Source organism: Bombina bombina, chromosome 3 (assembly GCF_027579735.1).
Source record: "Bombina bombina isolate aBomBom1 chromosome 3, aBomBom1.pri, whole genome shotgun sequence".
NCBI classification, from domain to species: domain Eukaryota; kingdom Metazoa; phylum Chordata; class Amphibia; order Anura; family Bombinatoridae; genus Bombina; species Bombina bombina.
In genome coordinates, this window is record NC_069501.1 from 235955870 (window position 1) to 235975123 (window position 19254).

General features: G+C 39.6%; 1 protein-coding gene across 1 annotated transcript in view; it reads left to right on the plus strand.

The window, feature by feature from the left end:
• VTN (vitronectin) overlaps positions 1-19254 on the plus strand; it is a 120490-nt gene that overhangs the window by 72944 nt on the left and 28292 nt on the right. Inside the window, exons 5-6 of the mRNA XM_053706206.1 lie at positions 7813-7969; positions 8634-8783. Of these exons, the coding sequence (XP_053562181.1) occupies positions 7813-7969; positions 8634-8783 (307 nt within the window). The remainder of the gene's footprint in view (positions 1-7812; positions 7970-8633; positions 8784-19254) is intronic.

The window sequence follows — 19254 nt, forward strand, 5'->3', positions numbered from 1 at the left end:
CCGCTCCCGGACCCCGCCGCCATCTACATAAACTAACCCCCTACTGTGAGCCCCTAAAACCGCCACCATCTACCTTATCTATCCCCTAATCTGACCCCTTACACCGCCGCCACCTATATAAAAATTATTAACCCCTAATCTAATCCCCCTATACCGCCGCCAGCTATATTAATATTATTAACCCCTAATGTAAGCCCTTTACACCGCCGCCATCTCTATTAAAATGATTAACCCCTAATTTAATCTACCTACCCCGCCGCCAGCTATATTATCTATATTAACCCTAAGTATATTATAGTTAATATAGGTATTACATAATATATATTAACTATATTAACCCTAATTATATTAGGGTTAATATAGTTAATATAGTTACTATAGTATTTATATTAACTATATTAACTCTATCTAACCCTAACACCCCTAACTAAATTTATATTAAATTAATCTAATTCATATTATAAACTAAAATATTCCTATTTAAATCTAAATACTTACCTATAAAATAAACCCTAAGATAGCTACAATATAATTAATAATTACATTGTAGCTATGTTAGGGTTAATATTTATTTTACAGGTAAATTGTTAATTATTTTAACTAGGTCTAATAGCTATTAAATAGTTATGAACTATTTAATATCTACCTAGTTAAAATAATTACCCAATTACCTGTAAAATAAATCCTAACCTAAGTTACAAATACACCTACACTATCAATAAATTAAATAAACTACAAATATCTATCTAAAAATACAATTAAATAAACTAAACTAAATTACAAAAAAAAACAAACACTAAATTACAAAAAATAAAAAAAAGATTACAAGATTTTTAAGCTAATTACACCTATTCTAAGCCCCCTAATAAAATAATAAAGCCCCCCAAAATAAAAAAAATCCCTGCCCTATTCTAAATTAAAACAAGTTCAAAGCTCTTTACCTTACCAGCCCTTAAAAGGGCCTTTTGTGGGGGCATGCCCCAAAGAATTCAGCTCTTTTGCATTTAAAAACATATACAATACCCCCCCCATTACAACCCACCACCCACATACCCCTATTCTAAACCCACCCAAACCCCCCTTAAAAAAGCCTAACACTACCCCCCTGAAGATCTCCCTACCTTGTCTTCACCACACCGGGCCGAACTCCTAATCCGATCCGGGCGATGTCTTGCTCCAAGCGGCAAAGAAGAATTCTTCCTCCGGCGATGTCTTCCTCCAAGCGGCAAAGAAGAATTCTTCCTCCCGGCAACGTCTTCCTCCAAGCGGCAGCAAAGTCTTCTTCCTTCCGGCAACATCTTCCATGAAGCGGCATCTTCAATCTTCTTTCTTCGCTCCGCCACTGCGGAGCATCCATCCCGGCCGACGACTGAACGACGAGTGAGGTACCTTTAAATGACGTCATCCAAGATGGCGTCCGCCGAATTCCGATTGGCTGATAGGATTCTATCAGCCAATCGGAATTAAGTTAGAAAAATCTGATTGGCTGATTGAATCAGCCAATCAGATTCAAGTTCAATCCGATTGGCTGATTGGTTCAGCCAATCGGATTGAACTTGAATCTGATTGGCTGATTCAATCAGCCAATCAGATTTTTCTAACTTAATTCCGATTGGCTGATAGAATCCTATCAGCCAATTGGAATTCGGCGGACGCCATCTTGGATGACGTCATTTAAAGGTACCTCATTCGTCGTTCAGTCGTCGGCCGGGATGGATGCTCCGCGGTGGCGGAGCGAAGAAAGAAGATTGAAGATGCCGCTTCATGGAAGATGTTGCCGGAAGGAAGAAGACTTTGCTGCCGCTTGGAGGAAGACGTCGCCGGAGGAAGAATTCTTCTTTGCCGCTTGGAGGAAGAAATCGCCGGAAGAAGAATTCTTCTTTGCCGCTTGGAGCAAGACATCGCCCGGATCGGATTAGGAGTTCGGCCCGGTGTGGTGAAGACAAGGTAGGGAGATCTTCAGGGGGGTAGTGTTAGGCTTTTTTAAGGGGGGTTTGGGTGGGTTTAGAATAGGGGTATGTGGGTGGTGGGTTGTAATGGGGGGGGTATTGTATATGTTTTTAAATGCAAAAGAGCTGAATTCTTTGGGGCATGCCCCCACAAAAGGCCCTTTTAAGGGCTGGTAAGGTAAAGAGCTTTGAACTTGTTTTAATTTAGAATAGGGCAGGGATTTTTTTTTATTTTGGGGGGCTTTATTATTTTATTAGGGGGCTTAGAATAGGTGTAATTAGCTTAAAAATCTTGTAATCTTTTTTTTATTTTTTGTAATTTAGTGGGGTTTTTTTTTTGTAATTTAGTTTAGTTTATTTAATTGTATTTTTAGATAGATATTTGTAGTTTATTTAATTTATTGATAGTGTAGGTGTATTTGTAACTTAGGTTAGGATTTATTTTACAGGTAATTGGGTAATTATTTTAACTAGGTAGATATTAAATAGTTCATAACTATTTAATAGCTATTATACCTAGTTAAAATAATTAACAATTTACCTGTAAAATAAATATAAACCCTAACATAGCTATAATGTAATTATTAATTATATTGTAGCTATCTTAGGGTTTATTTTATAGGTAAGTATTTAGATTTAAATAGGAATATTTTAATTAATAATATTAATATTAGATTTATTTTAATAAGAGTTTAGTTAGGATGTTAGAGTTAGATAGGGTTATTATACTTAATATATATATAATTATAATAACGATATTAACTATATGAACCCTAATATAATTAGGGTTAATATAGTTAATATATATAATATAACTATATTAACCCTAATATAATTAGGGTTAATATAGTTAATATAGCTGGCGGCGGTGTAGGGGGATTAGATTAGGGGTTAATACATTTATTATAGGTGGCCGCGGTGTAGAGGGATGTAGATTGTAGGCAAAAGAGCAGTTTACTTTGTGACAAAGCCCTGCCAAAAGCCCTTTTAAGGGCTGGCAAAAGAGCTGTTACTTTGGGGCAATGCCACGCAAAAAGCCCTTTTCAGGGCTATTTGCAGGGTTAGACTTAGGTTTAGTGGTAGGGATAGTTTAGTATTTTAGGGGTTAAATAATTTAATATAGATGGCGGCGGGGTAGGGGGATTAGATTAGGGGTTAATAATTTTAAAATAGCGGCGGGGTAGGGGCTCACTTTAGGGGGTAGGTAAGGTAGATGGCGGCGGTGTTAGGGGCTCACTTTAGGGGGGTTATAGATTTAATATAGCTGGCGGCGGTTTAGGGGTTAATAATTTTATTAGGTTGCGGCGGGCTCCGGGAGCGGCGGTTTAGGGGTTAATACATATTTTATTGTTAGGATAGTGAGGGGGGATAGCGGATAGAGGGTTAGACGTCTCGGGCTATGTTAGGGAGGCGTGTTAGACTTGTCGGCTATGTTAGGGAGGCATGTTAGACAGTGCGGGTGTTTTAGACTTTAGTCAGGTTTTATAGGCGCCGGCAGTTTCTAACGTGCCGCAAGTCACTGGCGACGCCAGAAATTTGTACTTGCGCAGATTTCTGGACATCGCTGGTTTGTCAGACTTACGGCACGTTAGCATCTGACGGCGACTTATATAGGATAGCTCGAGTTGCGAGCTGAAACTGCGGGCGACGCCGGTTCCCTCGCTTGCGCCGCAAACTACGATCTATATTGGATCGACCCCAAAGGATCTGCTTGTAACAAATGTAATACACACCAGCAGGTAAATAGATCATTTTAAACACATTAGAGGAATAAAATTACAGTGCACTGTCCCATTAAAAAAGTCTATCCTAACATGCACAAAAAAAACCTTGAAAACAATTGAAGAAAAATAAAAATAAGACAACTTCATCAGCTAAAATCATGAGACATTACCCACAATATGAAGTACATCCCAGGAAATATACTCTTTATAAATTCTGCACGCTGGGCTAAAGTGTAGGGGGAAATCCTGACCTAGCCTTTAGAATATACCCCGACTAACTGCTGGAAACAACTTATATCCTCTCTTTATCGTAACAAAACAGACCTGAATATTTTACAAATACAGAGGTTTACATAAACCATATTGCAAGCTTATTCCCTAAGTGCTGCAGTTGTAACTATATAACCACAGCAGGCGTACTGTCTACTAATAAAATACCGTAAAAGATAAGTAAGTAATGCTCAGTTCATTTCAACTTTTTACAGAGGTCCATCTGCAACATCACAAGTGTTTATGAATCTAAATCAATAAAAGCTTAACATTTTTATAAAGTCCCAAAACGTTATTGTAATAATTAAAGGGACAGTCTCTAGACCAATGGTTTTCAAACTTGTCCTTAAGCCTCCCCAACAGGCCAGGTTTTCAGGGTTACCTTGGATGAGAGCAGGTAAAATAACCATGTTTATGACTCAGCTTATTATTTAACCTGTGCCCAGTTCAGATATCCTCAAAATGAGGCCTGTTAGCGAGGACTGAGGACAGGTTTATAAACCAGTGGTCTAGACCCAATACTTATTCTTTATGGATATAGGATTATTGGTCATAAGACATTTGGTCATTACTTATTGTTACCTACTAGACAAGCATCTTGCAACGGGTTCCACATCTATATGCTTGTAAGATGAACATGAAACTTTTAAATAATCATGGTTTGATAGCAGTTGAAATTGGCTGCAAAACTCTGCGCACAGCTTTCTTCTTGTCCATTTAGCTGTTTTTTTGTATGATAGTTTAGCAGTGCACGTTTAATATTTTTCAGTTAGCTATTTCAAATAAAACACGCACAAATCAGTATGTATGAGTAAGAAAACTTATTTGAGTCAATCGTGATTGGAGAAACTTAACATACCAAAATATACACACATTAGGTGGGTGGAGCTTGGTGGCCATTTTCGGATCTTAACAAACAATAAATATTTAAATGTTTCATGTACTTGTTACAAGCTTATAGATTTGGAACCAGTTTTAGGATGCTTCCCTGGTATGTATCAATAAGTAATCAAAATTATGTATTGGGTCAAGACTGTTCCTTTAATTCAAATTCAGGTGATATTTTATTAATGAAAATGTTTTCCAGTTCAAACATATGATTTGTTGATTATTTTGGCCTAGTATACGAGTGGAGAGCTATCATTAGCACGAGGAGTGTAAACGAGTGGCGCACTTTTCAAATAACCGCGTTTTTGTTTGCGCAAAACCGCCAGCCCCCCAACGCAAAGTAAACCTCTAACATCTATAACCCAAAATAGACTAACCCTATCTTTACCAAAAAAAAAAATAAAAAAAAATAACTACCTTTAAAAAAAATCAAAACCTACCTGTGAAAGGAAAAAAAAATTGAACTTTACCTTTAAAAATAAAAACAACTTTTTTTGTGAAATAAAAAAAATGGTGTAAGGTTTTTATTTCACAAAAAGAGCTGGTTCACTTTAGGGGAATGGCCTACAAAAGTCCCCTTTTAAGGGATATTTGTAGTTTAGTTTTAAAATATTTTTTTTTATTTATTTTTTATTTTGTGGTTTGTTTTTTGGGGGGATTATAATAGGCATAACTCTTGTTGGTAATTTGTTTGTTATTTTTTGTAATGTTAGGGTTTTTTTTTAAGTAATATTAGGTTGTTTTTTAAACAGTAATGTTTTTTTGTTGTTTTTTTTTTAAATGAATGGTAGTTTGTTTGTTTTTTAATAGCAATTGTTTTTTTTTTTTTGTTTGGTTGTTTTTTTTAAATGCAAAAGGGGTTTTTAAAAGGTGAAAGGTCAGCATCACTCTATTATTGCAGCTCAATTTTACTTTTTTGTAAAACATTTTTATGCTTTTGAGGCGTGTCATTATCCAATATCCACCAATAAAGCAAAAGTCATTCTGCTTATCATCTATTAAGCAATCTCTCTTATTGTAGACAGACATACCCTTCCTGTCAGCATCAAAAACAAAATAATCAACTTAAAAATAATATTCAAATAGTTTTCTTTCATATGCATAGCCATAGAATATTTTAGAATTTATTTTCCCTTCAGACAGTATTTTTTGATAGTATTCAGATAGTTATTTTGGGGGTTTTTTTAAGTGTCTCAAAGTCAGCAGTAGGAAACTACTTGCTAATAGAAGGCTTAACGCAGCAGATCCTATGCACGAATTTTGTCAGTATTCATTCGCTATTTTGCTATGTGGAAAATAAAATGAATGCACATGATTATTGGGAAGTATGTTAATTCTAGTTAATTGATTAATTAGTATATCTTACCTGGATATTATGTGGATAGTCAAAACAATAAACTTCTTACTTGAGAAAAAATTACCTTTTAAATGTAAATGTAAAAATATCTTTATAAAAATGAACTATTCCTAAAAGGGAAAGAGCGGTGTAATATTTACTTGTTAAAAGAAATACTCAAAATTGTATTCTCCATAAAATGCAATCATTATTTATTTTGGATGCTTTTCCTGTAATTTAAAAGGGACAGTATACACCAATTTTCATGTAACTGCATGTAATAGACACTACTATAAAGAATAAGATGCACAGATACTGATATAAAAATTCAGTATAAAACCGTTTAAAAACTTTACATAGAAGCTCCCAGTTTAGCTCTGTTAAAAAGGTAACTGGAACACCCACTGCAAGTGGGAAATAACAGACACTCCCCCCACCGCCTTCCTCTGCATATGAAAAGACTCTTTACACAAACAGAATCAAGCTGGAGTAGGTATACATCAGTATTCTCCTACAACTTTGGGGCTTGGTTAGGATTCTGAAAATCAGAGCAATGTTATTTAAAAATAAGCAAAACTATCCATTTAAAAAAAAAAAAAAAAAGAAACATGTATGGGCTATATAAATGGATCATCTACAAAACATTTATGCAATGAAAAATCTAGTGTATAAGGTCCCATTAACTGTGAAAATTGTAGTTTTTCCACTCCCCCAGAGAAGCTGGAGTGCATTCTGTGGAATTCAGAAAACTGACATTCCTACATGCTTCTACCCAATGATTGGGTGATATATGCAGGATGTTGTTTATCTCTGCTCCTAATTGGCCACAACAAAGGAAGTAAGATGATAAACAACATGCAAAAGTCCTTCCAAGGGGTGTGTCCTATTGCTGGAAAACAATGCATATTTCACTAACAGTTTGAAAATGTTTTTAAACTAATTATTTTGTACCAAGATCGTTTGTAATGATGTGAATCTTTGCTGATGCTTAAAAAAAACAACAACTTTACATACTTTAAAGGGACAGTAATGTCAAAATTAAACTTTCATGATTTTGCAACATTGTATAATAAAGCTACAAATAATGTTATAAAACACTGCTGAAATAGAGTACTAAAGACACATGCACTCTTCTGAGCTCTTATGAACCTACCTAGTTTTACTCTTCAATAAAAGATACCAAAAGAACAAAGCAAATTTGATAACAGAAGTAAATTAAAAGTTGTTTAAAATGACATGCTCTATCTGAATCATGATAGTTTAATTCTGACTTAAACAGTCCCTTTAATGTTTCTTTAAATATGATTTGTAAAAAGAAATTTATGTATAGCTGAACAATATTGCATTCTGTTGGGAAAGAAAACAGTACAGTAGCGAGGACATTACTTGAACACCCTATAGCAGCAGTGTTTGCAACAATGTTTGTGACTAAAGTAAGCATACTAAATGGTATAGTTTTATTTGGTTTTAGGAAAATTAATTTTGTGGAACATTTTGATGGAAATTTAAGTTAAACAGTATATGATTTTTTTAAAATATAGAATAGTAGTTTTATATAGTATAGTAGTGCCTGGTAAATTTTACTTTATGGTTAGATAATTATTAAGCATTTTTACCAGGGTTTTTGTTGCTCACATTTTCTCAGGGAGATAAATATTGGAGGTTTTCTGATGGCGTCCTTGATGATGACTTCCCGCGTGACATCGATGTTGGCTTTGACAGCATCCCCAATTCTATTGACGCTGCCTTTGCTCTGCCTGCAAATAATTACAAGGGAAAAGAAAAGGTTTATTTCTTCAAAGGTAACTCCTCTTTGTGGCATAATAATCTTTTTGGGTTAACAGAGAGCTTTGTGATATATTGTTCCACATTTACCACAAATGGCGAAAATGTAAAGTAAAATGGTTCAGTTACATGGTAAGGTATTCAGTTGTTATGGCTATGATATTTGTTGACTGGTTCTATAAGGTAGAATGTCCTTAGCTTTACTTAAAGAAAAACCACTTGGCAGGTCAAAAGCATTATTGTGATGTTGCTCTCGCTATAAATAATGCCCTGGGTATAACAAAAAAGGGAAATTTTTCAACATATTCAACACTATTTATAGCATGAGTTAGGATGGATAATCATAAATGGTGCTATTTTACATATAATAAAGCTCTTATTGTATTATTGTATTAGTCCCTAGTAGCCCCAGCAATATTCATTACCACTTACCAGTCATAGAAAATATTTGCCATTCCATTACTGCTAAATCTGCATCGCAATTTAATTTTATTGAAATTGCCAATATCAGGAAGTCAACAAAAAAGGGAATATACTAGTTTTTAATGCTGGAGTTTATTGCTTTCTAGTTGCATAAACGTGTGTTGAACTGGAAGAAATCCCAATACTTAGCCTCTACTTGTATCTATAACACAGCCTGGACAATATATGAAGATACAAAATAATTATTCTTGTCTTTAGGAAACAAATATTGGCCGTATGAGTTCCAAAAGCAGCCAACATGGAAAGAATGCCAAGGCTTCTCTCCCTCTGAGTCATTCAGAAGTTATGCAACGCTGCAGATGGACAGCTGGGAAGAATTCTTTAATCAGCTTTTTGGACCCAAAATACGTAAGTATGTGATAGATCCATTAAAACAATATTGTGACGAATACCTCAAAAGTTAGCTGAGAAGGGGTTAATTCTGCTTAGTTGTGAACTAAGAACAGTTGTTTGTTTTTCTAAAAATAGCTGTGTACTGGGTTTGTTTGTGTTTTCTTTGATGTGCCAGAACCCCTCATAAATAGTTTCTAAAAAAAAACTTCCTCCAACTGTTATTGTTTATGCATTGAGTCAATCTGTCAGCTCCAGAGATACCACAGTGCTTCCCCCCATATCCTGATGAGGTCAATAAAAGGATATTGGTCTAATTCCTATATGTGTTTAAAGACAGGGGGTTTCTTAGCCCGCCCAGGAGGGTGTGGTCAGGCAACCTGATCTATGGGAAATAGGTATAAGAATCTTATTTTTCACTTATGAGATCATTGAGATGTCATTCTTACAAAGGGAGCTGCTCTACAGGGTAAGGACCATTGCTTTCATGCCAGTCCCTGGCACAGATCTTAGAACTAGAAAAGTATTCTGTCTGTTTTTCTCCCTTTTTATTTTAACCTGTTTGCTAATGTGTAATTTTATTTGTAACAACTTTTTATTAATAATGCATTGTGCATAATATTTTTGGCATAATAAATAATTATTTTATTAAGTTTGGCCTTTGTCTAATAATTGAACCACGTTACTGAAAGAGACTGGAATATTAGAACTGTATAATTTAGGTTATTTTCTGCTAAATTGTACTCAGAAAGTTAATGTGCAAGGCTGGGTTTTTCCTTAGGATTTTCCCTTTACTAAATCATAAGTGGTGGCAGCATTGTTAGTTTAGTGTGGGTGGCATTAAAGGGGAGTTTGGGCATTTCTTTTAAGTCTAGTACAGACTAGAGAGTGTTGTTAACTCTTGCATCCACTGAACTAAATCACAAGCTGGTCTGGTGTGGCTAGATTGTGACATATTAGTGAGAGTAGAAGGGGTCTGATAACCCTTTCTGTGCCAAATAAGTGACTGGCACAGGGTTGGATAACCTTGGTTCGTCATAAATTGGTGGGCAGTGGTGTAGATCATTTTTTTTTATTAGATTTTAGTTCTTGTGGGTTTGCTAGTGTGAAAGTCCCGGTACTTAAAGAAATTGTTTCTTACAATTTCCAAAGGCTAAAACTCAGTGCATTATATAGTCACACATTGCAAACAGTCCCCTTCCCTATTCTCTGTTTTTCTTTTCTATTTTATTTTTGCTATAGAGTCATACGAGCAGCAAACTAAACAGACACTGGCACTCTTATGCCAGGAGCGTGATATTCCAACACGTGGAAAGAACAAAGATGGACTAATACAAGCTCATTTGGAATATAATAACAGCCAAGCTGCCTCAGGAGAGGTATCTGCAGCTGTGGGCAGTGATTCATCAGGATCTGAGGATCCATTGGACTGTTATTTGCAAACTTCTCTGAAACATATGGGCTCCTTGGATGCAAGTTTGTGCATGGAGCTGATTGCCAAATTTTATGAGAGACAGGCTGCTGAATGACAGGCTGAGAGAGAGTATCAGCTACAGCTTGTACGGTTGGAGAGAGGGATGGTCTCACCTGTTGTTAGTGAACCTAGAGACCCACCTGCTCCCAGAGTGCATGCAGAGAATTTTCCCACTCCGGAGAAAGATGGCGATGTGGATGTATTCCTGCGTAGCTTTGAGAAAGTTTGCAGATAGTTCCAGCTGCCAAGGGAGCAGTGGGCCAAGTACCTTACCCTTGGCCTGAAAGGTCCTGCACTGGAGGCTTTTGCTGAACTACCCCCAGAGTTTGATCAGGACTATGATTCCATTAAAGCTGCACTGCAGAGGAGGTATAATCTTACTCCTGAGGTGTACAGGAAGAAATTCCGTTCTCTGCAGAAAGGTTTGTCAGAGAGCTATACTGTAGCTGTTGGGAACTTGATGACAGCCTTTAAACAGTGGGTCAGAGGATTAAAAGTTGCCACTATGGAGGAGCTGGAAGATTTGATCGTGAAGGAGCAATTTATGCAGCTGTGCCCAGCAGAAGTTCAAGAATGGGTTTTGGACCGTAAACCCATAACAGCATTGAAAGCTGATGAGCTGGCTGATTTTTACACAGCCAACAGGTCCCCAGGGAATGGGAGAAAATCCTTTTCTAAGGGGGGATCCACCTGAAAAGGAGCTGCTGCATGACCCCCCTTCACAAAACCTGCTGTGCCTTTGTCTAGTGTGTCTGCTCCCTCTGGGAAAGGAGGGGCGGGTGCTGCACCTGGGCAGGGAGATACCCGCAAGTGTTTTGCTTGTCAAAAAATGGGTCACATCAGCACTAACTGCTCAGAGAGGAAGAAACCTTCAGCATCAGCAGAAGGAGGCCGCTCCTCAGGATTATCATCTTCGGTTTTGTTTGTAACCCGGCCAGAGGAAAGTACCAATGAGAACCTACAACTTGTGACTGTTGGAGATAAGGTAACATTGGGGCTTAGGGACACGGGTGCAGAAGTGACTATTGTGCGTCCAGAGCTAGTGAGCTCGGAGGACATTATCCCTGGAAAGACTCTAGCAGTAAAAGGGATTAGGGGAGTACAACCTGCAGTGCCTATGGCACGAGTATATCTAGATTGGGGAGCAGGAAGAGGGTTAAGAGATGTGGGAGTGTCAGATAATATTCCTACAAATGTATTGCTTGGTACTGATTTGGGTAGATTATTGTCACAGTATATACCTGATCATGATACCTGTGACCTAGGTAAACAAGAAAGGGGTCCTAATGTACAATAGACCATGTTTAACTATGCCCAGATATGTGCTGAAGGGGAGGGGGGCAGGGTGTGTGTGTGACACAGCCTTTAGCTGAACCAGACATGTCTGTAGGGCCCTGTGAAAATATGGGAGGATGCACTGAGAGAGAGAGAGAGAGAGAGAGAGAGAGAGTGAGCTGAATGAGAATGACAGTCTGTTGGTGTGTGAACCAATCATCCCTAAGTGCCAAAAGTGTGTAGAAGTAGTGCCAGAGGGGGAGGGCCCCTCTGTATCAGTGGTGACCTGACAGCAGTCTGCCCAGATTAGGGAGTAGGGGGTGCTTCAGCCCGAGGACCCAGGGGAGAACACTGATAAGGAAGGTGGGGGGCCTCAAACAGCACAGCCACTAATAATTGGTCAGAGTCAGGATTTTCAGCAGGCCCAGGGGACCGATGCCACACTAGAGAAGATCAGGGACCTAGCTAGGCAGCTGCCTGCTGACTCTGATAAAGAGAGTCTACTGGGAAAAAGGGAGGTTGTACCGAGAGTCCATTCCAGTGGAGGGACAGGATCCCTGGCTAGCTGAGAGACAGTTAGCGGTACCTAAACAGTTTAGAGCGCAACTGTTGGGAGTGGCCCATGAAATTCCTATGGCAGCACATCTAGGGGTACAGAGAACCAAAGCCCGGTTGTCCCATCACTTTTATTGGCCGGGGATGGGTACTGATGTTGCTAATTATTGTCGCTCCTATCCTGCATGTCAGAAAGTGGGGAAACCTGGACGTGCCCCTTTAATTCCCCTCCCCATAGTGACTGAGCCCTTTGAGAGGGTGGCTGTGGATATAGTAGGGCCCCTAGCTATCCCAAGCAGTTCAGGGAAAAGATTCATTCTGACAGTAGTGGATTATGCGACCCGCTACCCAGAGGCGGTGGCCCTGTCATCTATCAGGGCTGATAAAGTGGCTGATGCTTTATTGGGTATCTTTGCAAGGGTAGGTTTCCCTAAGGAAATGCTAACTGATCAGGGCACACAATTTATGTCTGGCCTGATGCAGACTCTATGTAAAAGGTGCAGGTAGAACACCTAGTGACTAGCCCATACCACCCCCAGACCAATGGCTTCTGTGAAAGGTTTAATGGGACCCTGAAGCAGATGCTCAAAACCTTTGTGGAGTCACAGGGGAAGGACTGGGAGCGTTACCTGCCGCACCTCCTATTTGCTTATAGAGAGGTGCCCCAGGAATCCACTGGTTTCTCCCCCTTTGAACTCCTATATGGACGCAGAGTGCGTGGCCCCCTTGATCTGATCAGGGAGGAGTGGGAAGGGAAATTGGGTGCAAAAGAGACCTCGGTAGTAGACTATGTAATAAGGTTCAGGGGCAGAATGCATAGCCTAGTGGCTGCCCAGTCTAAGCAGAAGCAGTAGTATGACCGGAATGCCAGGGAGAGAGTGTATGATGTGGGACAGAAAGTGCTTGTTTTAATACCCATGAGACAGAACAAACTACAGGCTGCCTAGGAGGGTCCATTTACTATACTAAAGATAATGAATGATGTGAACTATGTGGTGTCTCTGGATGAGGAGGGTAAAAGGCAGAAAATCTATTATGTAAATATGATAAAAGCCTATTATGACAGAGAACCCACCGTGTTAACTGTGTGTAGTTTGCCTGGAGAAGAACATGAGACTGACCCCCTTGTTGATTTACTGGCCCCAACCAGAAAAAACAACACCCTAGAAGCTGCCCAGATTAGTGCCCACTTAACTGGGGATCAGCGGCATTAGCTGTCTGAGGTGCTTAGGCCTTACTATAGCGTGTTCACAGGGAAGCCTGGCAGGACACACTTAGTCACACATCATGTAGATACTGGGAATCACCATCCCCTCAGACAAACAGCATACAGGGTATCCTTGCAGGTCAGTGCTGACATAAAAAGGGAGATAGAGGAGATGCTAGAGCTGGGAGTGATTTGCAAGTCCCACAGCCCCTGGGCCTCCGCAGTAGTACTAGTCCCCAAAAAGGACAAAACCACTAGGTTCTGTGTAGATTACAGAAAGCTAAACTTATTGACTGAATTTGATGCCTATCCTATGCCTTGCATAGATGAGCTACTGGACAGGCTAGCAGGGGCCAAGTTTCTTAGCATCATGGATCTCAGCAGGGGATACTGGCAGATCCCTATGACCCCAGAAGCACAAGAGAGGTCTGCCTTTATCACTCCTTTTGGGTTGTATGAATTCCAAGTGATGCCCTTTGGAATGAAAAATGCCCCTGCCACATTCCAACGGATAGTTAACCACTTATTGGAGGGGCTAGATGGACAAGCTGTTGCATACCTGGATGATATTGCAGTGTTCAGTGATACCTGGGAGGAACACCTCACACATTTAGCCAGTGTATTGGACCGAATAGCCACTGCTGGGCTAACTATAAAACCAGATAAGTGTCAGCTGGGCATGGGGAGGTCCAGTACTTGGGTCACCTGGTGGGAGGAGGGGTACTGCGCCCCGAGCTAAGTAAAACTGAAGCCATAATGGCCTGGCCCACCCCTAAGAAAAAGAAAAAGGTTATGTCCTTCCTCGGTACCGCAGGATACTATAGAAAGTTTGTGCCACACTATAGTACCATAGCCAAACCCCTAACAGACCTTACAAAAAAAAGCCTACCTCAAACAGTCAAATGGACCATTGAGTGTGACAGGGCTTTTAATTCATTGAAAATTGCCCTTACGGACTCTCCTATACTACAAGCCCCTGATTTCCACAGGAGATTCGTAGTGCAAATGGATGCTTCCAACTATGGGCTAGGGGCTGTGCGGAGTCAGGTGGATAAGAAAGGTGAGGAGCACCCCATTGTGTACCTCAGCAGGAAATTACTTCCACGAGAAGTGGCATATGCCACTGTGGAAAAAGAGTGCCTTGCTATAGTTTGGGCCTTGCAAAAGCTACAGCCTTATCTGTATGAACGCCAGTTTACAGTGATAACTGACCACAACCCCTTACACTGGTTACATAGGGTAGCTGGCTCAAATTGTAAACTCCTCAGGTGGAGCCTAGCTCTACAACAACATGAGTTTACCATCCAACATAAAAAGGGCAGTATGCATGGTAACGCTGATGGTCTTTCACGCCAGGAGGAGTGTCCTCTTTGATACGCAGCTGGAGTGGCTTGTAGCCACCCCCTTTTAAGTCTCTTATTGGGAGAGGTGTCACGAATACCTCAGGAGTTAGCTGAGAAGGGGTTAATTCTGCTTAGTTGTGAACTAAGAACAGTTGTTTGTTTTTTAAAAATAGCTGTGTACTGGGTTTGTTTGTGTTTTCTTTGATGTGCCAGAACCCCTCATAAATAGTTTCTAAAAAAAAAACTTCCTCCAACTGTTATTGTGTATGCATTGAGTCAATCTGTCAGCTCCAGAGATACCACAGTGCTTCCCCCATATCCTGATGAGGTCAATAAAAGGCAATAATGCCTATATGTGTTTAAAGACAGGGAGGTTTCTTAGCCCGCCCAGGAGGGTGTGGTCAGGCAACCTGATCTATGGAAAATAGGTATAAGAATCTTATTTTTCAGCTATGAGATGTCATTCTTACAAGGGGAGCTGCTCTACAGGGTAAGGACCATTGCTTTCATGCCAGCCCCTGGCACAGATCTTGAAACTAGAAAAGTATTCAGTCTGTTTTTCTCCCTTTTTATTTTAACCTGTTTGCTAATTTGTAATTTTATTTGTAACAACTTTTTATTAATAATGCATTGTGCATAATATTTTTGGCATAATAAATAATTATTTTATTAAGTTTGGCCTTTGTCTAATAATTGAACCACGTTGCTGAAAGAGACTGGAATATTAGAACTGTATAATTTAGGTTATTTTATGCTAAATTGTACTCAGAAAGTTAATGTGCAAGGCTGGGTTTTTCCTTAGGATTTTCCCTTTACTAAATCATAAGTGGTGGCAGCACTGTTAGTTTAGTGTGGGTGGCATTAAAGGGGAGTTTGGGCATTTCTTTTAAGTCTAGTACAGACTAGAGAGTGTTGTTAACCCTTGCACCCACTGAACTAAATCACAAGCTGGCCTGGTGTGGCTAGATTGTGACATATTAGTGAGAGTAGAAGGGGTCTGATAACCCTTTCTGTGCCAAATAAGTGACTGGGGCAGGGTTGGATAACCTTGGTTCGTCACAAATATGCTGCAAAACTAACACTGATTAAACCAATGCATCTGTTATTGAGTCCAATGAACTGATCCAGTATATTGTATAGGAACCTTAATATTCTCCAGCTTAAAGGGACAGTAAACACCTTGTAATTACAATACACTTCTGTAACACCTCTATTTATTCAAGTCTAAACAAATGTCAAAACAAATTAAACATAAAACACAGAATTTTCCTTTCATGTTCCCGATAGAGCATACAATTTTAAACAACTTTCCATGTTTCTTGTATTATCACATGTGCTTCATTCTTTTGATATCCTTTGTGGAAGGATATCAGAAGTGAAATGTACTATTGGGATCTAGCTGAACATATAACATAAGTCAATGACAAGAGGGATATATTAGCAGCCACTAATAAACAGCTTGCTTCTAGTAGTGCTGCTGCTGAGCATACCTAGATATGCTTTTCAACAAAGGATACCAAGAGAAGGAAGCAAATAGATAATATAAGTAAATTGAAAAGTTGTTTAAAATGATATGCTCTATCTGAATTATGATAGCAAATGTTTGGTTTTCATGTCCCTTTAGCATCTTGTTTGCTACCATTATTTTTCAGTAACTAAACTACTCATACCACTTCTCATATTTGCTGGAACCAATTCTAAATCTTATTACACATTTTCTGCGTGACAGGCTTTCTGGCTTGCAGTAGCGTAGAGATAACTGTTTTTAAGAACCAGTCGTTTAACTGCCACGCTGTCAAATTCAGAGATCAGAGATCCAGATGATACAAGGGTCCTTAAGACAACAGGTCTTTCCTTAGGGGTAGCACCCACAGAGGAAGAGATTACATCTTAATTAGGTTTAAATTCCAAGTTCTGGTGGGCAACAACGGAGCTATAAAAATCATAGAAGCCGGTTTCTGTTTGATTCTGGCAATGACCCTAGGAAGAAGAACAAACCGAGGAAATAGATATGCCAGACGAAAGTTCGAACGACAGACTAGAGCATCTATAATGTGAGCTCTTGGATCTCTTAACCTGGCACAATAAACCGGAAGTTTGCAATTCAATTTGGACATCATTAGATCTATTTCTGGACGGCCCCAGCTCAGGACTAATTAATTGAACATGTCTTCATGAAGAGACCATTCTCCTGGATGGACAGACTGACAACTTAGGTAATCTGCTTCCCAACTGTTCACTTTGGGAATGTGAATGGTAGATAGGGTGCAGTGGTTTTCCTTTGAGTCCCTCCCTAATGATTGATGTACGCCACAGCGTTGACGTTGTCTTACCAAATTAATTTTTCCTGTTTGAGAAGGGGCCAAGACTGAAAGGCCCGAAGAATTGCACAATGTTCTAGGATGTTTATAGGTAACCTCGCTCTAAGGGGACCATACTCCCTGCGCCCTCCGGGACTCCCAAACAGTGCCTCAACCCAGACTTCCTTCCATAGTGACTGCAGTCCAGATAGGCCGAATAAAGGAAGCTCCAAGTGTCAAATAGATAGACTGAAGAACTGAGCTCTATTTGCTGTTCCAGATGCAAACAATCCTTAGACTGCTGTTGAAGCATGAAAAATTGGGGGTGAAGATGAAAGCGAGCAAAAGGTACTGCATCTGACTCTGCTACCATCAGACCCACTACTTCCATACATTACACTACAGATGGAGAATGAGCCATCTGTAGGGAACAACAGGCAGACTGAAGTTTGATTCTACTAGTATCTGTGAGAAACAAGTGCATTTGAACAGAGTCTATTATCACTGCCAGAAAAAATACTTTGTGGCTGGTGATAAAGAACTTTTGGGGACATTGATTTCTCATCCATGTTCCTGAAGGAAAGAGACCATTCTGTGGGTATGAGCAGGAGCCAGAGAAAGGGATGGAGCATGGACCAAAATATCGTCCAAATATGGGGCAATTGAGATTCCCTGTGCTTTGATCACTGCTAATACCTTTTTAAATATGTGTGTGGCTCTGGCCAAACCGAAGGGTAGTTCCACAAATTGGTAATGTTTGTTGAGATATGTAAATATTAGGAACTGGAAATTATCCTTGAGATAAGCATTGTTTAAATCTATGATTGTCATAAATTGACCTTCCTGAACTAGAGGCAAAATGGTACGGATTGTTTCCATTTTGAAAGAAGGTATACAAACACATGCCTTGAGGTCCAGAATAGGACAGTAGGTGCCTTCCTTTTTTGGGACAATGAAGAGATTGGAATAGAAACCCCGTCCCTGTTGGGAACTGGAAACAGGTTGGATTACTTCCATGTCCTCTAAGTCTTGAACATATTGAATAAAGGCAGCCGCCTTTACAGGATCCTTTGGACCATCAGACAGATTAAACCGTTCTCAGAGAGGTCTTGTGTGAAAGCCTATGCGTTAACCCTAGGATATGATATTGAGAACCCAGGAATCCTCAAATGATGGAGATAAGTTCTTCTGAAACCAAATCAATCTGCCCCCTACCAGAAGATATTCTTGGGGGGGGCATCCTTTTATGCAGATTTCTGATTGGAATTGGGCTTTTTGCTCTGTTTGTTCTGAGACCAAGAAGATCCGGGCTTCCAAGAAGGCTTGGAGGTTTCAGACTTCTGGTTGGAGGGAGACTATTAATCTCTAGAGGAGCAAAAGGAACAAAAATGATTTGTTTGTTTGTACTACCCCTTAGACTTCTTGTCCAGTGACAGTTTTGGTAATAGAATCCAATTGTGATCCAAAAAGCATCTTCCCTCAAAAAGAGACTAATAATAGCCTATTCTTAGAGACCATATCAGCTGGACAAGATTTAAGCCATAAAGCTCTCCTTAATAAGATAGCAATTGAGATATTCTTGACATAAATTTTCATGATGTCAGCAAAAGTGGATGTTCTTCCCAGTGAGGCTCAAGATATGTATACGGGGAGGGGATCCCAAACTCGTGTGTGCAAAGATGTGCAGTGAAGGATAAACGCTGTCAGATACAGTATGCCAGTGTCAGTTAGATAGATTATCAGAAATGACAGGATTTCAAAGTCTATCAAATGTCGTGTCTTGCGGTGTAGCGTATGTGGTAGCGTTTCAAAAAACGGAAAGGGCAACAACTCACCACGGTGTCCACTGCCTCTTCATCCGAGTATTCGCTTACCTCTGCCTCTCAAGAGGTCCCGCTTCTCCGTAGGAACTCTGAACTCTGCACTGTCTTCAACATTCTTAGCAATGCTGTGGTAATGCACTGATGTGATTGGCCTTCGTTCTGTGTACTTTCGGTCCGTGTTGAACCGCACAGCCAATGGAATCCCCTACTACGTTGCCGTAGCCCCTAGCACTTTGATGACTTCTGGTATGCCGAGATCCAGCCCGGTAAGCTTTATCGAGAGTATATACAAATAAACCGGCTGAGTCTCAAGGCATGTATTTTATAAAACTCTTGCAGCTTTATTAGAAACAAAAATTATTTTCCCAACAACAGGACAAATAGATAAATTCTCCTTTTTAAAAGCAAAATTTCTTCATAAGATCAGCTGGAGCAGTACTGTCTTACGCGTTTCAGCTTGATGTCAGCCTTACTCATAGACATATTGATGTGGGTGAACACTGGGCTTAAAT